This window comes from Sparus aurata, chromosome 7 (assembly GCF_900880675.1).
Source record: "Sparus aurata chromosome 7, fSpaAur1.1, whole genome shotgun sequence".
NCBI classification, from domain to species: Eukaryota; Metazoa; Chordata; class Actinopteri; order Spariformes; family Sparidae; genus Sparus; species Sparus aurata.
Genome location: NC_044193.1, coordinates 24,665,548 through 24,680,542, shown reverse-complemented (window position 1 = coordinate 24,680,542; position 14,995 = coordinate 24,665,548). Strand labels below are relative to the sequence as shown.

Sequence of the window (14,995 nt, the reverse complement as noted above, 5' to 3'; positions counted from 1 at the left end):
TGTGACTCAAGTTATAAAAGGTACAGAGCCGAGGAAGACTGAACTAACACAAAACACCCAACACAGAAACACTTCATGCATGTACGTTTGGTGTGTTGTAGCTACCTACAGCTAGCACCTATTCAGTTGGTACATTGTTGATGGCACGAGCGTGGCCATGTGTTCAATATGAATACACTTAAATAGATTCAACACAACCAACTGGAAAGACAGAGACATGTCAATCAAGCCGTGTCTGTCTGTCTGCACCCACACAATCCTGAGAAGAGTTCTAATCAGGAGGCAAATGGAAATGTCTGTGTGGGTGGACCCTGGCTGTGTAAGGCACATACAGGATTATTACCACCCCTGGAAAATATCTGCTAAAAATAACACACTTCACATATTGATCTGTTGTTACCATTAGCTACTCAGAACTTCCACTGCTGCCTTTTTGTGTTGCAACCTCAAAAACACAAATAGAACGACGCACATTCCATTTTTCTTTGCTCTCTGGTGAATTCTGTTAATTGTTACTACCTTTAGTTTAACTACTTTAATTGCTTACCCATAATTGAATAAAAAAAGAACTCCTATTGCCTCAGCAAAATTAGTTGTCAAGACAGAACATTTTACTTTAACTTACATGAGGTAAACTGCAGGATGCCAGACGGAGTTCTCACTCCTTTCTCAGTCTTTAGTGCCAGATTGGGAAAGAGGGGCTTAGTGACTGAGGGAGCTGATTGTCTTATTCATCGTGAAGTTACGGGGAGAAACGTACTGTCTTTGGTGGCGAGAAGTCATGGAGGGTGAAAATGCATTAAATGGATTTGAAGGAATCCGTCTATGGAGGCAGTGTGTCACAATAGCTGAAGTGAGACACACACTCATCCAAATAAATGTCAGAGACCCTACAGTATGCGGTTTAAGCTCATTGGGTTGGACAAGGCTCTGCAGTCATTTTCACAGATTGAGACATGGCAACAAGACTGATAGGGAGTAGAGGACACCACGGCGGAGACAACTCAGAGGAACAAACAAACCATGACTGCTCATTTTAGATTTTCTCCAGGCCAAACTGAATATCAAGAGCTCATCTCAACACTGAACACTGGGCGAAGTTGCAGATAGTCCCGCCTCAGGGTATGGGACTCACAAACTACTTAATAATGACAAAAATCTATCAACACAATGCTATATATTTTACAGGGGAAAAACCTTGTGCCTGTCACACACCTTTACATTGACCCTGAGCAAAGAAACACAAAAGCATAAAATATATAAACCAATCAGGCATAACATTATGACCACCTGCCTAATATTGTGAAGATTCTCCTTGTGCAGCCAAAACAGCTCTGACCTGTCGAGACATGGACTTAAGACCTCTGAGGGTGTCCTATTGTGTCTGGCACCAGGGTGTTTTATAGTGGATCCTCTGGGTCCTGTATGTTGGGGGGTGCGGCCTCTATTGGTCAGACCTGCTCCAGCAACTCTTATAGATGCTCGATCAAATTGGGATCTGGAGAATGTGGAGGCCCGGTCAACACCTTGGTCCCCTAATTGTTTTCCCCAAGCTGTTTCTGAACAGTGTTTGTGGTGTGTCAGGGCACACTGTCCTGCTGGGGGGCCACTGCCATTGGGTAGTATTGTTGTGATGTGGGGGTATACTTGGTCCACAACAGTGTTTGCATGTCAAGTGGCATTCACATGAATACTGGCACCCAAGGTTTCCCAGCAGAACATCGCATTGTGATGAGATGATTATTGTTATTTATGTCACCTGTCAGTTGTTTTAATGTTGTGGCTGATCCGTGTATAGGGGGCAGTATATCAACAGAGTCACCAATAACTGCTGCTAACTGAAACTGCCTTTAACTTGTTACATCCGATAGTGGTGCAGCTAGCTGTTTGGACAGGGAGCATGGTGCACTGGGGGAGTGTTGTTTACACCGCTAACACACAACTTTTAGAACACCGGGAGGAGGAGGTTTTCAGACCTAGGATGGGTGACCCAGCAAGGAATGCATAAAAACTGTTTCTCCTCAGCTTCAGTTGACATTTTTGTTATTTAGTTCATTGTTTTAAACTAAAGTTTCATACTGCACCTTTAAACTAAAATTTCATACTGCACCTTTAAACAAAATTAGCATCTCTCCAATAAAATCAGCCACGGAGAATCAACAATGGCTTCTTAGCAAATGTTTGCTGAGCCTGTGCTTGTAATTTGATATTTAATTGATGAAATTTGTAATTTCGTGAGCAATTAGAACACAAATTTAAATGTTTTTTCAAATGTTCATAAACCTCAAATCTGCTTGTAATGAGATGAGAGTGTAATAACATCTTTACAGAAAGGGTAGTTTCTGAGTAGGACATAAACAGTATTTAACTTTTTGGCTGGTTTAGCAAGTGAAGTTGATAAAGAAAGATAAGAAAGGGAAGCATTTACTAGTAAACAGGTGGAAAGGCGTGCAGGCTTAGAATATATGGAGGGATCTGTCTGAATGCAGGAAGGCTTTGTGGAAGTGCACATGATAACACAGACTGAGAGTGATGCGGAGACAGATGGAGAAATATTGACGGAGTTAGACCTGAGTGTATATGTCTGGGAAATGGAGAATATGGGTGGGCGTAAGAATGAGCAGAGGAGGGTGGGGGGATTGTTTGTGTGTTCAATATCACGCTCTGTCAGAAGATGTAATATCTCTTCCATTTCATTAGTTGCTACATGAATAGACTTGACATCAATCAGCGCGCGCTCGGCTGATTGAAATAGAAGTGTCTCGGCAATCGGAGAACGTCATTGAGCATCGTGGAACGATGTGCGTAGCCGCTGATTGTACATTGTAAACCTGGACAGCAGTAAAACATAATGTCTCCAGAAGCTGTAATGGATAAATGTTACAAACACAGCAATCAATGGCAGGGACTTGTGTGAGTGTGGGCTTGTTATATGATTCTGTGGAGATAAATGCATTGCCCCGCCTTCTGACATGGACATGAACAGGACAAACAGCACAAGTTTGTCAGTTCACTCCATTACAAGTAATCTATAGTGTATCTAAACTTTTGGGACAGAGGAAATGAGCAGCAATATTTATTTATTTTTTTGCAGGGAAGGATCCTTACCAGTGTTGACAGTGCCGTCTTTGTTGATAGAGGCCAGCACACAGGGAAGTGGATCGCCAACTTTCTGTTGAACCTTGTCACTGGTCAGCAGTTTGAGCTGCTGCGATGTGACAGGTGGAAAGCGATAGAACTGGAAGGTGAAGTAGATGTTGTCGGGCCAATTGGGACCGACACCGGCTGTTGGGATTCTGTCAAAAGATGGGAGTTCTGTAAATATTCAGAAAACAACAACCGTATTTCACAGTGCCATATCTGAAAGCAATGTGGCATGCAAACAAATGCACAAGTGATTGATTTACTTCCCTGGATACTATCAATTAAACACTAACTGTGGTGTTTTCTTATTCCCAAATCCATGTGGGGAGTAGAGTGGTATGCATAAAAAAATGTATAATAAAATGTCATTAACAACCTGGGAGAGTAAATCACATTTCAGCTAATGACAATTTCAGGAAAGAGTAAAATCAAATATGCATGTCTTGCACGTCCTGCCAGAGCCAGTAATTCAGCTTTACAGCTACTTAAAAGTGAAAACCCAATAATCAGAATGAGGATTAGAACTTAAGGGGGTAAATCACAGCTGAAAAGTGGCTATAAATTGGACTGGTGATTGAGCAGGTACAAAGTCAGCACTACACCTTTGATTCATGCTAAGCAGATAGCTCGGCTCCTTCATAAAAACTAGAGGCAGCAGAAAAAATAGTTATTGGATCTGTGGGAGATAGGAAGTCTCGTCTGTTTATGTATTAATATGGTTACATTCTCTAAACACAAAGGGACTCGTTTTTTGTTTACGAGGATTCCTATGGTGAAAAAAAGGAAAGAATTTGTGACTCAGGGAGCCTCCTGGTGTTGTGTATTCCTTTTCACATAAACACCACCCTCTGAGTGTGATTTCACACACACGTATACAGACCTAAACACACACTTCAATCTGCTGACGGCCTGCAAAAAGTCCCGGTGAGCCTGCAAGCACTCAATTTAGCGCCGAACACATTAAATAATGAGCGAGTCTCAGGATGAGCTTCTTTCTGTTTCCGTCTGATAAACAGATTAGCAATCAGTCGTCGGGTATTGAATAATGAGCAGAAAAGAAGAAGCAATTGAAAACAAGCAGGGACTTGCTGGGAGGCCCCCCACAATCACAGACAGGCCCGTCAGAGTCGAAAATTTCAAAGTGGAATCTAATAAGAGCAGTGTGTGACCTTCCTGTCAATCACACACTCGGATATTCCACTGTTAAAGATGCTGCCATGCATCATCCTCACAGAAGAGCCGGCATAAATATTCATTCTGTAAACAGACAATATTGATAATTATGGTGCCCTGGTGAAAGGTAGAAATTTTATTGCCATCCATGGGCTCCCCGCCTGGCTAAGTGCTACTGCTGCTGCTGCCTAAAACCCCTGCCATGCATGTTTGTCATAATAATGAGATAACCCCTGACCCACTCTACAGCAAGCCACAGAGATTCAGATACAGAGATATGCATGTATGCTCAAGGGTTTCAGGCAGCACCTCAGAATGTCTTAAGGTCACCTTGAAAAAAAAAAAAAAAAAAAAAACCCAACAGAATAATCAAATAAGATCATACCTTCACACAAGACAAATTCAAGTAAAAATCCCAACTCTGATATTAAAAAATCTGTTTTGTTTCACTGTGTCCCACTGATAATAATCTAGTTTTTATCTCCCCGGAGGCTTTTCAATATTTGCTGTTGTAATCTTACAATATAACAAGGTTTTTACAACCAAACTTCCTTCCTGCAGAAAGGAGGTGATTTAATTGCCAGCCTGTGTGGAATAAACATGGTAACGATGCTGTGCTAAGGAAAGCTGGGGGTAGGGAAGATGTAATTATTGGCTGTTCTGTTCAGCCTCAGTGGGGGAAATCAGGTGAAAAGGGAATATGGAAAGAATGGGTGTATTATGCCCAATGTGTGCATGCCCAATCAGGATTTAGGGTGAAGTGGAAACAGTAGGTGAGTCTTTAAATTATAATGTCAGCCCGTGCAGGTAATCATTTGCCTGTAAGCCTTCAAATTCCCCTCTTGGCAAACCTGGGGTTTGTTTACAACCTGTCTGATCGTCTGGCTGATCGTGATCTTTACTATGTCCTGTGAGTGGCTCACATTTCAGCAATATGTCACAGTGCTGCCCATTTGTTCAACTAACAAGCTGAGTTTGGTTTAGTCCTATTGTGGCAGCAATCTAGGAAGAAAAGTTAACACAAAACTTTTGTGTTAATCTGCTCTATATATGCTTGATTTTAGAGGCTGGAAAAGAGACTGACATTAATTGAAAAAACAAACTAACAAAAAAACACTTAAATGTTTCAATAATAGTGACTGACAAAACTGTCTGATAAGAGTGATGTCAAAACACGCAATTGTAACATGTAACCTTAGGTTCTATTAAATTTAGATTTTTATTTATTTTATTTTTTTTTGCTAATATCTGACATTTCAAAGAGAGAAAAACAAATATTTCTGTAAAAGAAATCCTTGTTAGAAATCCTTGTTGTCTGTGTTTATCCATTACTCATCCAGACATGTGTTGCTCGGGCGATCTCTGTTGCTCTTCCAGCAGAAACCCTTCACATCTAAAGTATTCAAGCAAGTGCCATATTTTTGTTGAAAACGGTGTTTTGTCGAAAGGCGGAGCATTTGCAGCTACGGGACATGATTGGATGGGAGCACTACCAAATATAAATTCAAGTCATTTGCTTGTCTCTAAAGTTCAAAGCACCCTCAGGTGACTCTGCATGACGTTAATGGCATTTATTACCACACAGGAAGAGCCAGAAGAACATTTTGATGTACATATATTAATTCACACCATCGACAACAAACCAAATCTGTCAATTCACACCCAGCACTGAGAACGGCATTGTGCGTCGCGTCTCTTAGCAGCAAGAAATGATAGAGGTTGGTAGCCATGGCAGCGTGGTGGTGTGTCTATGACACACAAGACAGATGTGAGTTGGGTTTATCAATCTGCTGACAGTGCTGATGACAAGATAGAAGGACACACAGTGGTGTGTTTTGTACCCATCCTTCAGCAGCCCCCCCTCCACTGTCAGCCCCTGACAGAGAGGACACTGGCTCCAGGGTTTTTATGACGGGCCGCTGACAGTGACACGATTCTTCCCATGCTGTCGGGAAATGTCTTTTTTGAGTTTTTTCTCCAATTTGTGAGTGTATGTCTGCGTGCTGTATGTACTTGGCATGTGCGTAGAGGAGGACTGCAAGGACTTTACGCCTGCATGGCTTAAGTGCATTTATGTTTTGGCTGCAGTTCAATACACCAAAAAAATAAAGAAAGGAAGGAGAGTTCTTAAGGCAGGAAGGGCATTTTCCTTGGCCTTTAACCAAGATACATAAAGGATGGATATTTTCCTGTACACAATTAAATGGCCTGTGGCTCAGTGCACAGTGAGATGTGAGTGAAATGCTGTCAAATCAACAACAGTGCAACAACAACAACAACAACAGTTCTGACTTTTCTAGGAACACGTACTATTATATTTACAGTAATACTTACCAAGCATGTAATCTATCAGAGCACGCATGCCTTATCTATTCTGATCTTTATGACAACGGCAAATACATTGTGAAGGATGTGCTGCTGCTGGCAGTTACTAGTAACACTGTAGCCACTGGTGACCCAGCATGGCGGACCTCACCTGCTGAATGCCAGAAACTGGAACACCAGCAGGTTGCCCTGTAGCTGGTCAGTCTCCTCGCGCTGGGGGTCAAAGGGCACGGGCTCTGTGGGGTCCAGGACTTCCGCCACCTGTCCGCTACAGTCGACAATGTCAGGGAAGCCAGCGGAGTAGAGGTGTGCCATTGAGCTCCTGGAGCTGACTGAGCAGGAACTAGAGGAGAAGGGTTAAAGAATCATGAGTGCACATCGATCACTCTCCGAGCTGAAAAAGATTTCAGTGAATGCCACTCCAGATGCTTTATGAGCAGCAGGAGGTAATGTGTTTAGTCCCTGGTGCGCTGGCCTCACTTGGGTGATTTGTGGTTGTAAACGACCCAGCTCAGTTTATCTTGGATCACGTCCATTTAGACCCAAGATGTTAATCTTTTGGGAGATAACTTCAATTTACTTACTTCTCTCGCCTGTTAAGCTGAACCTGAATTTCAACACCTGGCTGGACCTCACAAAAAAAAAAGCAGTGAAACAGTGATTAAACAGCATGAGGATGTCAGCAATATCCGTCAGGCAGCGGCGAGGCGAGAACGCTTGCGGGGGAGAGAGCGAACGGATGCCAAAGCGCTCCCTCAGGATTTTCAAGCATAATTGGCAGTTATCTCTAATCATGGCGGCCACCTGTTTTTCCACAACTATGGTAACATTCATAACTTATACTTTCAACGCTGACACCAAACACTCTGGGTATGATAAACACAGTGCACAGATGGCTGGCTAAAGTGCAAGCACAGGGAAATTAACAATAATGTTTGGGCTTATCATAACAGCTAGGCTGTCCGGTTGGTAAACAGTTGAGCCCACAGCGTCACATTTTGTGGAAGAAGGAAGCCTTGATCAAACTAATTAAGGCAGCAACAGTGAAGAAGACAGTTGATCTGGGCTTTCCTCTGCGGCTCTGTCGATTTCATGCTCTCCCCCTCTCTTCCCCTTCGCTCAAAGTTCTATCTTAATTTAGCCCCGGTGGATTAATATGCAAGCCATCATTTTTATTTCAAAAGGGGCTCAATCAGATATGCACGGCAACTTCAATTAAACTTCTTAAGAGTTCATTGTTCTTCTTAAAGAAGTGGGTCATTCCACGTTGAAAACAGTCAAAAAGATGTTTTGGCTCTGAGTGAAGAGGCAGAGATGTTTCAGCCCACTGAACTGAAGAGCATCATGTCTGGATCCAAACTCTGGGATTGGGAAACTGTTTCGGTGCCAGCTGCTTATTTACAAACTCTCTGCACTAATGCAATGCCTTGTTTCAGAGTTATTATTTGCTAGGTGTACACTCTCTTTTGGTGTCTCGCTTCAACAAACCTGGCTGCATTACCACAGCCATTATGATGCCCTTTCCCAACTCTGTTATTTGCTGCAAAGCAAACCGTGAGCTAATTTTTATTGTATTCTGTGACTCTAAATCACCTTCAAAACCTCTTCCTTACAGCTGGCTTTGAGAATGAATTTTCACACTAACAAACGATGCTGAGGCCATTAGCCAAATTGGGATGTAAAGGCTGACACACCAATTTCTTTAAACTGGCTCTGAGCTGAGTTCTCCTATACAACGCTGCTATGCTACCCGGCGAACACATCTTGCCAATTAGTGAGCCGATCGATATTGCTCTGTCGACAGCAAGACAGTAAACTGTTGTGGTAATGAAGGACTGTACGAGTGTTCCCACTGAGACTCCAAGGCAGATACGGCAGTCGCATGTTAAAATGATGTTCAGAAGGGCTTTCATTCAATAATGTCTCCTGTCAAACATGAACAGCACTTATGTCCCCCTCAACCTATGCTGCAATGGAGAGGCTGGCCACACGAAAATCTGTAGCAAGGTGCCACTTACAGAAAATAGAAATTGGAGAAAAGGTGAAGAAAGAGGAGAGATGCTTAAATCATTCTAGTTTCATATATATATGCAAAACACTATAACAAACACTTGAATATCCTTTTACCATCAAGAGCTGAACACCAATTTAATTGTACTGAAGTCAGTAAAGCCGCACATAGTGAGCAGTATCATATTGAACACTACTGGTTTATTGATTACATCTGGCCTCTTTATTGCAATTTATGGTACAAAGTCGATCCCAACAGCAACATATATGAGGCGGACATTCCTTTATATCTCTAAATTTGGGTTTCAAAGAGCACAACGGTCCCAGTTGCTGGATTTAATTTCAGTTTATGCAAATCATCTACGTTAAAGGGAATTCTGGTATTTTTTAAACATGAGCCCTATATTGACATGTTTTGGTATGTAAACAATTCATATATACCACAAGTTTTGGAATCCGTCCAGCAGATCAGCTGGGAGCCGCGACAATGGCTGCAATGTAACCCACTGGGGCTAACTATGACCCTCAAGGTTACATCCACTTAAAGTGCTTGTTTCTGCCGCTTGCTATTCTAAGTGTCTGATAACAATACTGAAAGAATTCCGACAGAGATAGACCTTTTGTAATCAGAAACATCCTCAAGGAGAAATCTCGCTCTGAAAACCCGCGAGGGAGGAGATGTTTGCAGGAAGACGACAGAGGAAACGTGAGTTAGAATTGGAGAAAGGAGTCTGAAGTTTACCTCGAGGAAATGCCAGCAAGAATTTATCTCCAAAATCATAGCTGACTATTAAACTGATTTGGCACTTTAGATGAGGCAACGATAACTATTCAGCTCAAGACAAGTCGAGACGTGTGTTTCTGGCTCAGTTGCATACGTCATGGCTGCCAACTGAGGGGATCTACTAGCAATGTCAGTCATTTACACACTAAAACATTTTAATATAGGGCCCAGGTCTAAATATCAAATTCTCTTTTAACATGAGTGATGGTAATTGAAACCCAAAGAGGAGAGAATGAAAAACGATGCCATGAAAAAATACGTTTAAGGAAATAACACCAAGAATGTTTCATGAAACCATTTAGAAGAGATGTATACAATCTAAGAAGGTAAAACAAAACACATAGCTTGTTGCTTCAGCCATTTGGCTTTCTAATTTTTTTTTCTTTGTCAACACTACCCATGCAACAATGACTCGATGTAAAACAACAAACTCACAGCATGATATTTCACTTTAAGATTCAATTGTCCTGTTAAGCCTGATGGTATTTATACATGGCAGCTTCAACAAAAATTGTCACGGAGGCTTTTGGCAGATTAAGTGAACCTGTTACTTTCTATAGCAGATCATTCGCCATGTCTGAAATAGTCAATAGAGGTGGCTTACCTAGGCACATTCATCCCCAGTGTGATGACAGGGGCATGGACAGGGGTGAAGGGCAGCTCCTGAAGTTGGTCTCCTTCATCTAGAGCTGAAGGTGACATGTCCCCATCCCGCTGAAGGTCCATTTCCAGGTGGGCTATGTTGCTGACACCTGAGTAGGCCTGGAACAAAGTGGGATGATATAGATACAGGTAAAGATCAGCCAGTAATCCCAACCCTAACCCCCTAAGATTGGGTCTCTTTATTCAATAGAAACCATTTAAAATCAGGTGCAGGATGTCCTCCTTCCCTTCCTGCTGTACAGTATATTGGAATGAGATGTTTTCATCTGTTTTCATCAGGATTTTTGTTATTTTGCACCCAGCAACTTGGCGGTAAGAGAGAAAGCAAATGGTAGAGTTGCACAAGTATATTTTGGAAAATGCCAAACACTCTGGCAGCTCCAGCTACACACTTATAGAAGAATTACACATCTTCAACACACAGTAGCCATTTATACATAAGGAGCTTACCCTTGTCTATTTTTACACAGTCCTTGTGAATGCTTGCATTCATTTTGAGTACCCATCTGTAAATTACAAGGCACTAAAAAGATTTGGTCATCAACATAAAAGTCTACATGTAGCCAATAATATTTTCTTATACGAGGGGTGCTCGTATGTTGGAGCATCTTCATAGCATTTATAAGGTTATGAGTCACTGCTCAGTGCAAGGTGCAACTTCTCTGTATCATAAAATTAACATCTGTAAATTGATATGCTGATGATGAGCAAGATGATGTGTGAATCTCAGAAACTTCACTCTCCTATTCTTATTTTAGAGGGTGGAAAACCAAGAGACGTCTGAGGCAGAAAGTGTGACTTTGTCTTAGCCATTACTCCCTACAAGCTGCCCTGCCAATTATAAAATCACACCGACAGTATGTCAGGCTGAATTTTGAGATTTCCTCCTGGATATTACTGCCTGCACGTTTCCTTTGTGTTGAACCTTATCGCTTCTGTTTGAAAACTCTCGATCGAATCTGCTTTTGTGTGCCTTGCTATCTACAGAGACCTCTGTGAAACACCTGTTTGTTGAAAATGCTGTATAAATAAACTTGACACAGGGACAATACATCGCCAAGAGAAAGTGGTAAGGTGTGCCAATGTAATATCTCAAGCCATCGCAGGGCACAATATGTGGGATAAACTTTAAAGAGATGATTCAGTCCAGATAGTATAGCCTTAGGAAAAACAAAAATAAGGCATGCAAGTACCTGTCTGACACTGGATTCATTGCAGCAGCACCTTAGGTAATCTGCTCTATCTCGATTTCTACCTAACATACAAACCAGACTTTTACATACAGTAGGAGCTCATTGTATGTTAGTGTTAGTGTTGAACTGCCAACTTCATTCTACATTGTTTGTTAGCAAATAACATGAAAAGACCAATACCAAAATGAAAAATGTGTTTGTCCAACTGTCAGTACTCTTCCATTTCCCTACTCTGCCTGTGGCCTTATTCTAAGTGAAGATGCAAATCTTTGAAAGTGGGTCAGACATACCTCGTTCAATTTCTGTAAGAAAAAAAAAAGGCTCAGTTATTTCCAAAAACAGCTATTTTGTGGATTTATACACATTCAGTGCATGAGTAAGTCAATGTTGAACTACAGAGACCATGGTGAATGAATGTAATGGAGGAAATTGTCACCTGATGTGTCTCCAAGTGACAGAAGTATTCAGTACTAAAAGGAAAAGTTTCAGTGAATAAATTCAGGTTGATACTTCATATAAACAACACAGGTGGTCAGTGGAAGACGCAAATATCTGAAATTCTCTAAGGGCAGGTACACAGTTCAAAATACCTTGAGAATAAAGGTTCCAATAATAAGTTCAAAACAAATGAATATTTGCCCGGGTCTGAAAGGAGCTTTCAAGGACATTCCTGTTTTCCCAAAATTAGTACAAAATAACATAAATCTTTCCAGGAAACCGTCAAGGACCAATAAAGTGTTTACTTTTTCTTGTGAGAAAATGCTTTATTTTTGTGGTGCATTAATGTCCCTTCATGCCGTGAGAAAGAGCACAACCATGGTAACTTTTAATTGAACAAAGTGCCATCCTAACTTTTTAGTTAAATGCCAACAACTTATTGTTTATGTTTTGACTTTGAGGCACTCTTGCATTTAATCTGCAGTGCAGTTACTGACATTCTAGTGTTTAACAGCATCAGTTCTACTCATCCATTTTTAAGTCTTCTTACTTCACAATAACAGCTATTTAGGAAAAGAAAAAGACACTGTAATGCCTGCGGTTCAATTCCACATTTAAGAATTTCTTTTTGGCAAACATTAATCCTCTCTACATTGTCATTGACAGACACGCAGCTGGAGGGGTATTAGCGCAGATAATTAGCAAAAGAGTGCTAATGGTGTCATTTTCCAGTCAAGTGTGTTTTATTCTGGAGTTTGATACATGCACATGGTTCAATTGGCCTAACAGAGGACATGCATGGCTGTGCATTATGGGGCTCTACATTAAACATGCCAGTAATAACATCAACCAGAGTCATGCCGCAACATACACAGCCATGTTTCTCCTCTGATCAAACAGCCTGTGATATAATAACCTTAGACAGTGCCAATGCGCGGTGGAGAAGCCTTCACATGTTCCAATGGCTAAAAGTAATGGTTTATACAGCATGTGAACCTGCTGCCATCAAGCATACAGTGTATGATGACATGTGAGTAAGTGCTTCTTATAAGCCGGTGTTTTGCAGGATATGGACAAGGACAAATAGAGGTCCAAACAATAAATTCTGCAAGCTGGTATAATGACTCAATATATGCAAAGAGAATGTCAAAGAAACCGTCTTACAGTATCATAACAGATAACTAATAACGGCAAATGGACTGGAGATATAATGCATCACACTTATCAACGACTCTAATGTCAACAGGGTTTCTCAGGGCATTGTACAGTATCAGCCGCAGAGTATAAAACAAGCAAGCGCAATCAAGCAACTGTCACCTTAGTATAGAAAAAATGGTATACGTAAAAGAGTATCAGGACGGTGCTGCTGAAGCGAGTTTATGTAACTAGTAAAGAAGAAAGACTGCAGTCTTTTTGTCACTGTTGAAAGTTTTATTCATAAGGATTGAAACACATCCATCGTCACTTCTGCTAACTACAGGTTTTTGCTGCTACAGCCTTAACTCAGTCTGGTATGACCAGTAGATTAAGGTAACTGATGTTGGCAAACCTTAGGTAAATATCATCCCCCTTTTGTAACTGAAGTTACTGAGTAAGTGTGTTTCAGGACTCTTCACTACTTTTGCTGCTTGTTGATGTTTTAATGTTTAGCATTACGCCAAAATTTACAATTGTGGTAACAAAAGTTACACTGTACAGGTTCCCTTGAAGGGCCATGATAAACGAGGCCAATAAAAAAAGAGAGGAAGACTATTGACCAAAAGAAAAAAAAAATCATAAATAATTCAAGTCCAGGTACTCAAAGTGGTTTGAAACATGGGCCTTCTTCAGGGTGTATTGATCAGACCTGACCATGTCAGCACCATTGGTGAGTGTAGTGGCGCTAGTTGTTGCAGCGTGTCGAGCATAGTTAACACTAGTCAGCGGCTTTCTGGGTGACTGAGCATGTGAAATCAGCAGCGGAGCAAGTCGGTAAGCGACTTCACCCTGACTGGTTGTTCAGTTAGCCGAATCAGTGCAAAAGAAGAGAAACGGAAGAAGAAAGAGAAATCCCATTAAGCCTGTCGCTGTCAATTATTTCAGACAGAATTATTTTCGCCCAGTTTCACCTTATATTTCACCCCTGCCTCTTTGCCAGTGCCATTTGCAACAAATTCTGACAAATTCTTGATTAGAAGTGGCTATATTAGCAAGAATGGTGTCAAAGCTATACAAATTTGCAAAGCTGCACTTCTGAGTTTCTGGTTCCCCTTTTTGATGAACAGTTATAGACTTCTACTACCTGGTGGTGTGGAGAGTTATTTCCTCCATCAAATGCGCAGAACATACAAGCCAGTTGGCCGTCGGCTGTAGTCTCTGCGGTGTGTTCTAGTGCAGCTTTTTGGCTGAATCACAGGCTACATGATTTGACACAACACTCAGCCAATTTTAAGGCTGCAATATATTTGGAGTGCTGTCAAATAGCAGTCTGATAGTTGTATAGTTAAATGCATGGAGGTCAATGAAGATATGAACAATTTGTAGGCAAAAGCAGCTAAAAAAGACACCAAAAGACATTTTGATGAGTTATGCGAGGATGAATCGTTATCAAATGCAGAGGAGCACTTCAGAGAGTCAGTATGTTACGCAGCTCTAAACACTGCCATTGCGCAGGTAACACACGGGTTTCAGGGCATGCAAGAGGTGGCATGGAGGTTTGGGTTTTTACACCCACAAGAACTTTTGTTAAAATCCAATGGTGAACTGTATACATCGGCAAGTGCTTTAGCAGACCAATACAAAGATGACTTGTCTGCGGACTTTCCAGAACAAGTTCTTTCATTTAGACACACATTCATTTCCACCCTAAAAGAAATCGAGTTTGGCTCAGTTCAAGATCTGGCACACACTCTATTCATAAAGCACCACTCAATATTACCAAGTGTGCCTGCTGTAGCCACTATTTCTTACTCTACCTGTAACTGTCGCAAGTGCCGAAAAGATCCTTCTCAAAACTTAAACTAATTAAGACCTCTGAGAAGCACCATGGCACAGGAGAGACTGTCGGGGCTGGCCATACTGAGTATAATTGCGCAAGCAGTCTGGACTTGAAGAGGGTGGTATGGTATTTTGCTCATCGATACGCCAAAAGATCAAAGCATGTATACTCTCATGCAAGCCTGTAAGAAAACATGTTGTCCTGTGAACGTGTATTCACAATTGACAATTTATTGATCTGTTCGATTAAGTGATTTGAAAAATAAATATTTTGGCTGTAAGGGAAAAG

The 14,995-nt window shown here is 41.3% G+C and overlaps 1 protein-coding gene across 1 annotated transcript in view; it reads right to left on the bottom strand.

Annotated features, from left to right (window-relative positions):
- nphp4 (nephronophthisis 4) overlaps nt 1–14,995 on the bottom strand; it is a 170,456-nt gene that overhangs the window by 41,740 nt on the left and 113,721 nt on the right. The window contains exons 13-15 of the mRNA XM_030423642.1: nt 10,041–10,198; nt 6,794–6,985; nt 3,109–3,296 (exon numbers count right to left, since the gene is read on the bottom strand). Coding sequence (XP_030279502.1) covers nt 3,109–3,296; nt 6,794–6,985; nt 10,041–10,198 — 538 coding nt within the window. The remainder of the gene's footprint in view (nt 1–3,108; nt 3,297–6,793; nt 6,986–10,040; nt 10,199–14,995) is intronic.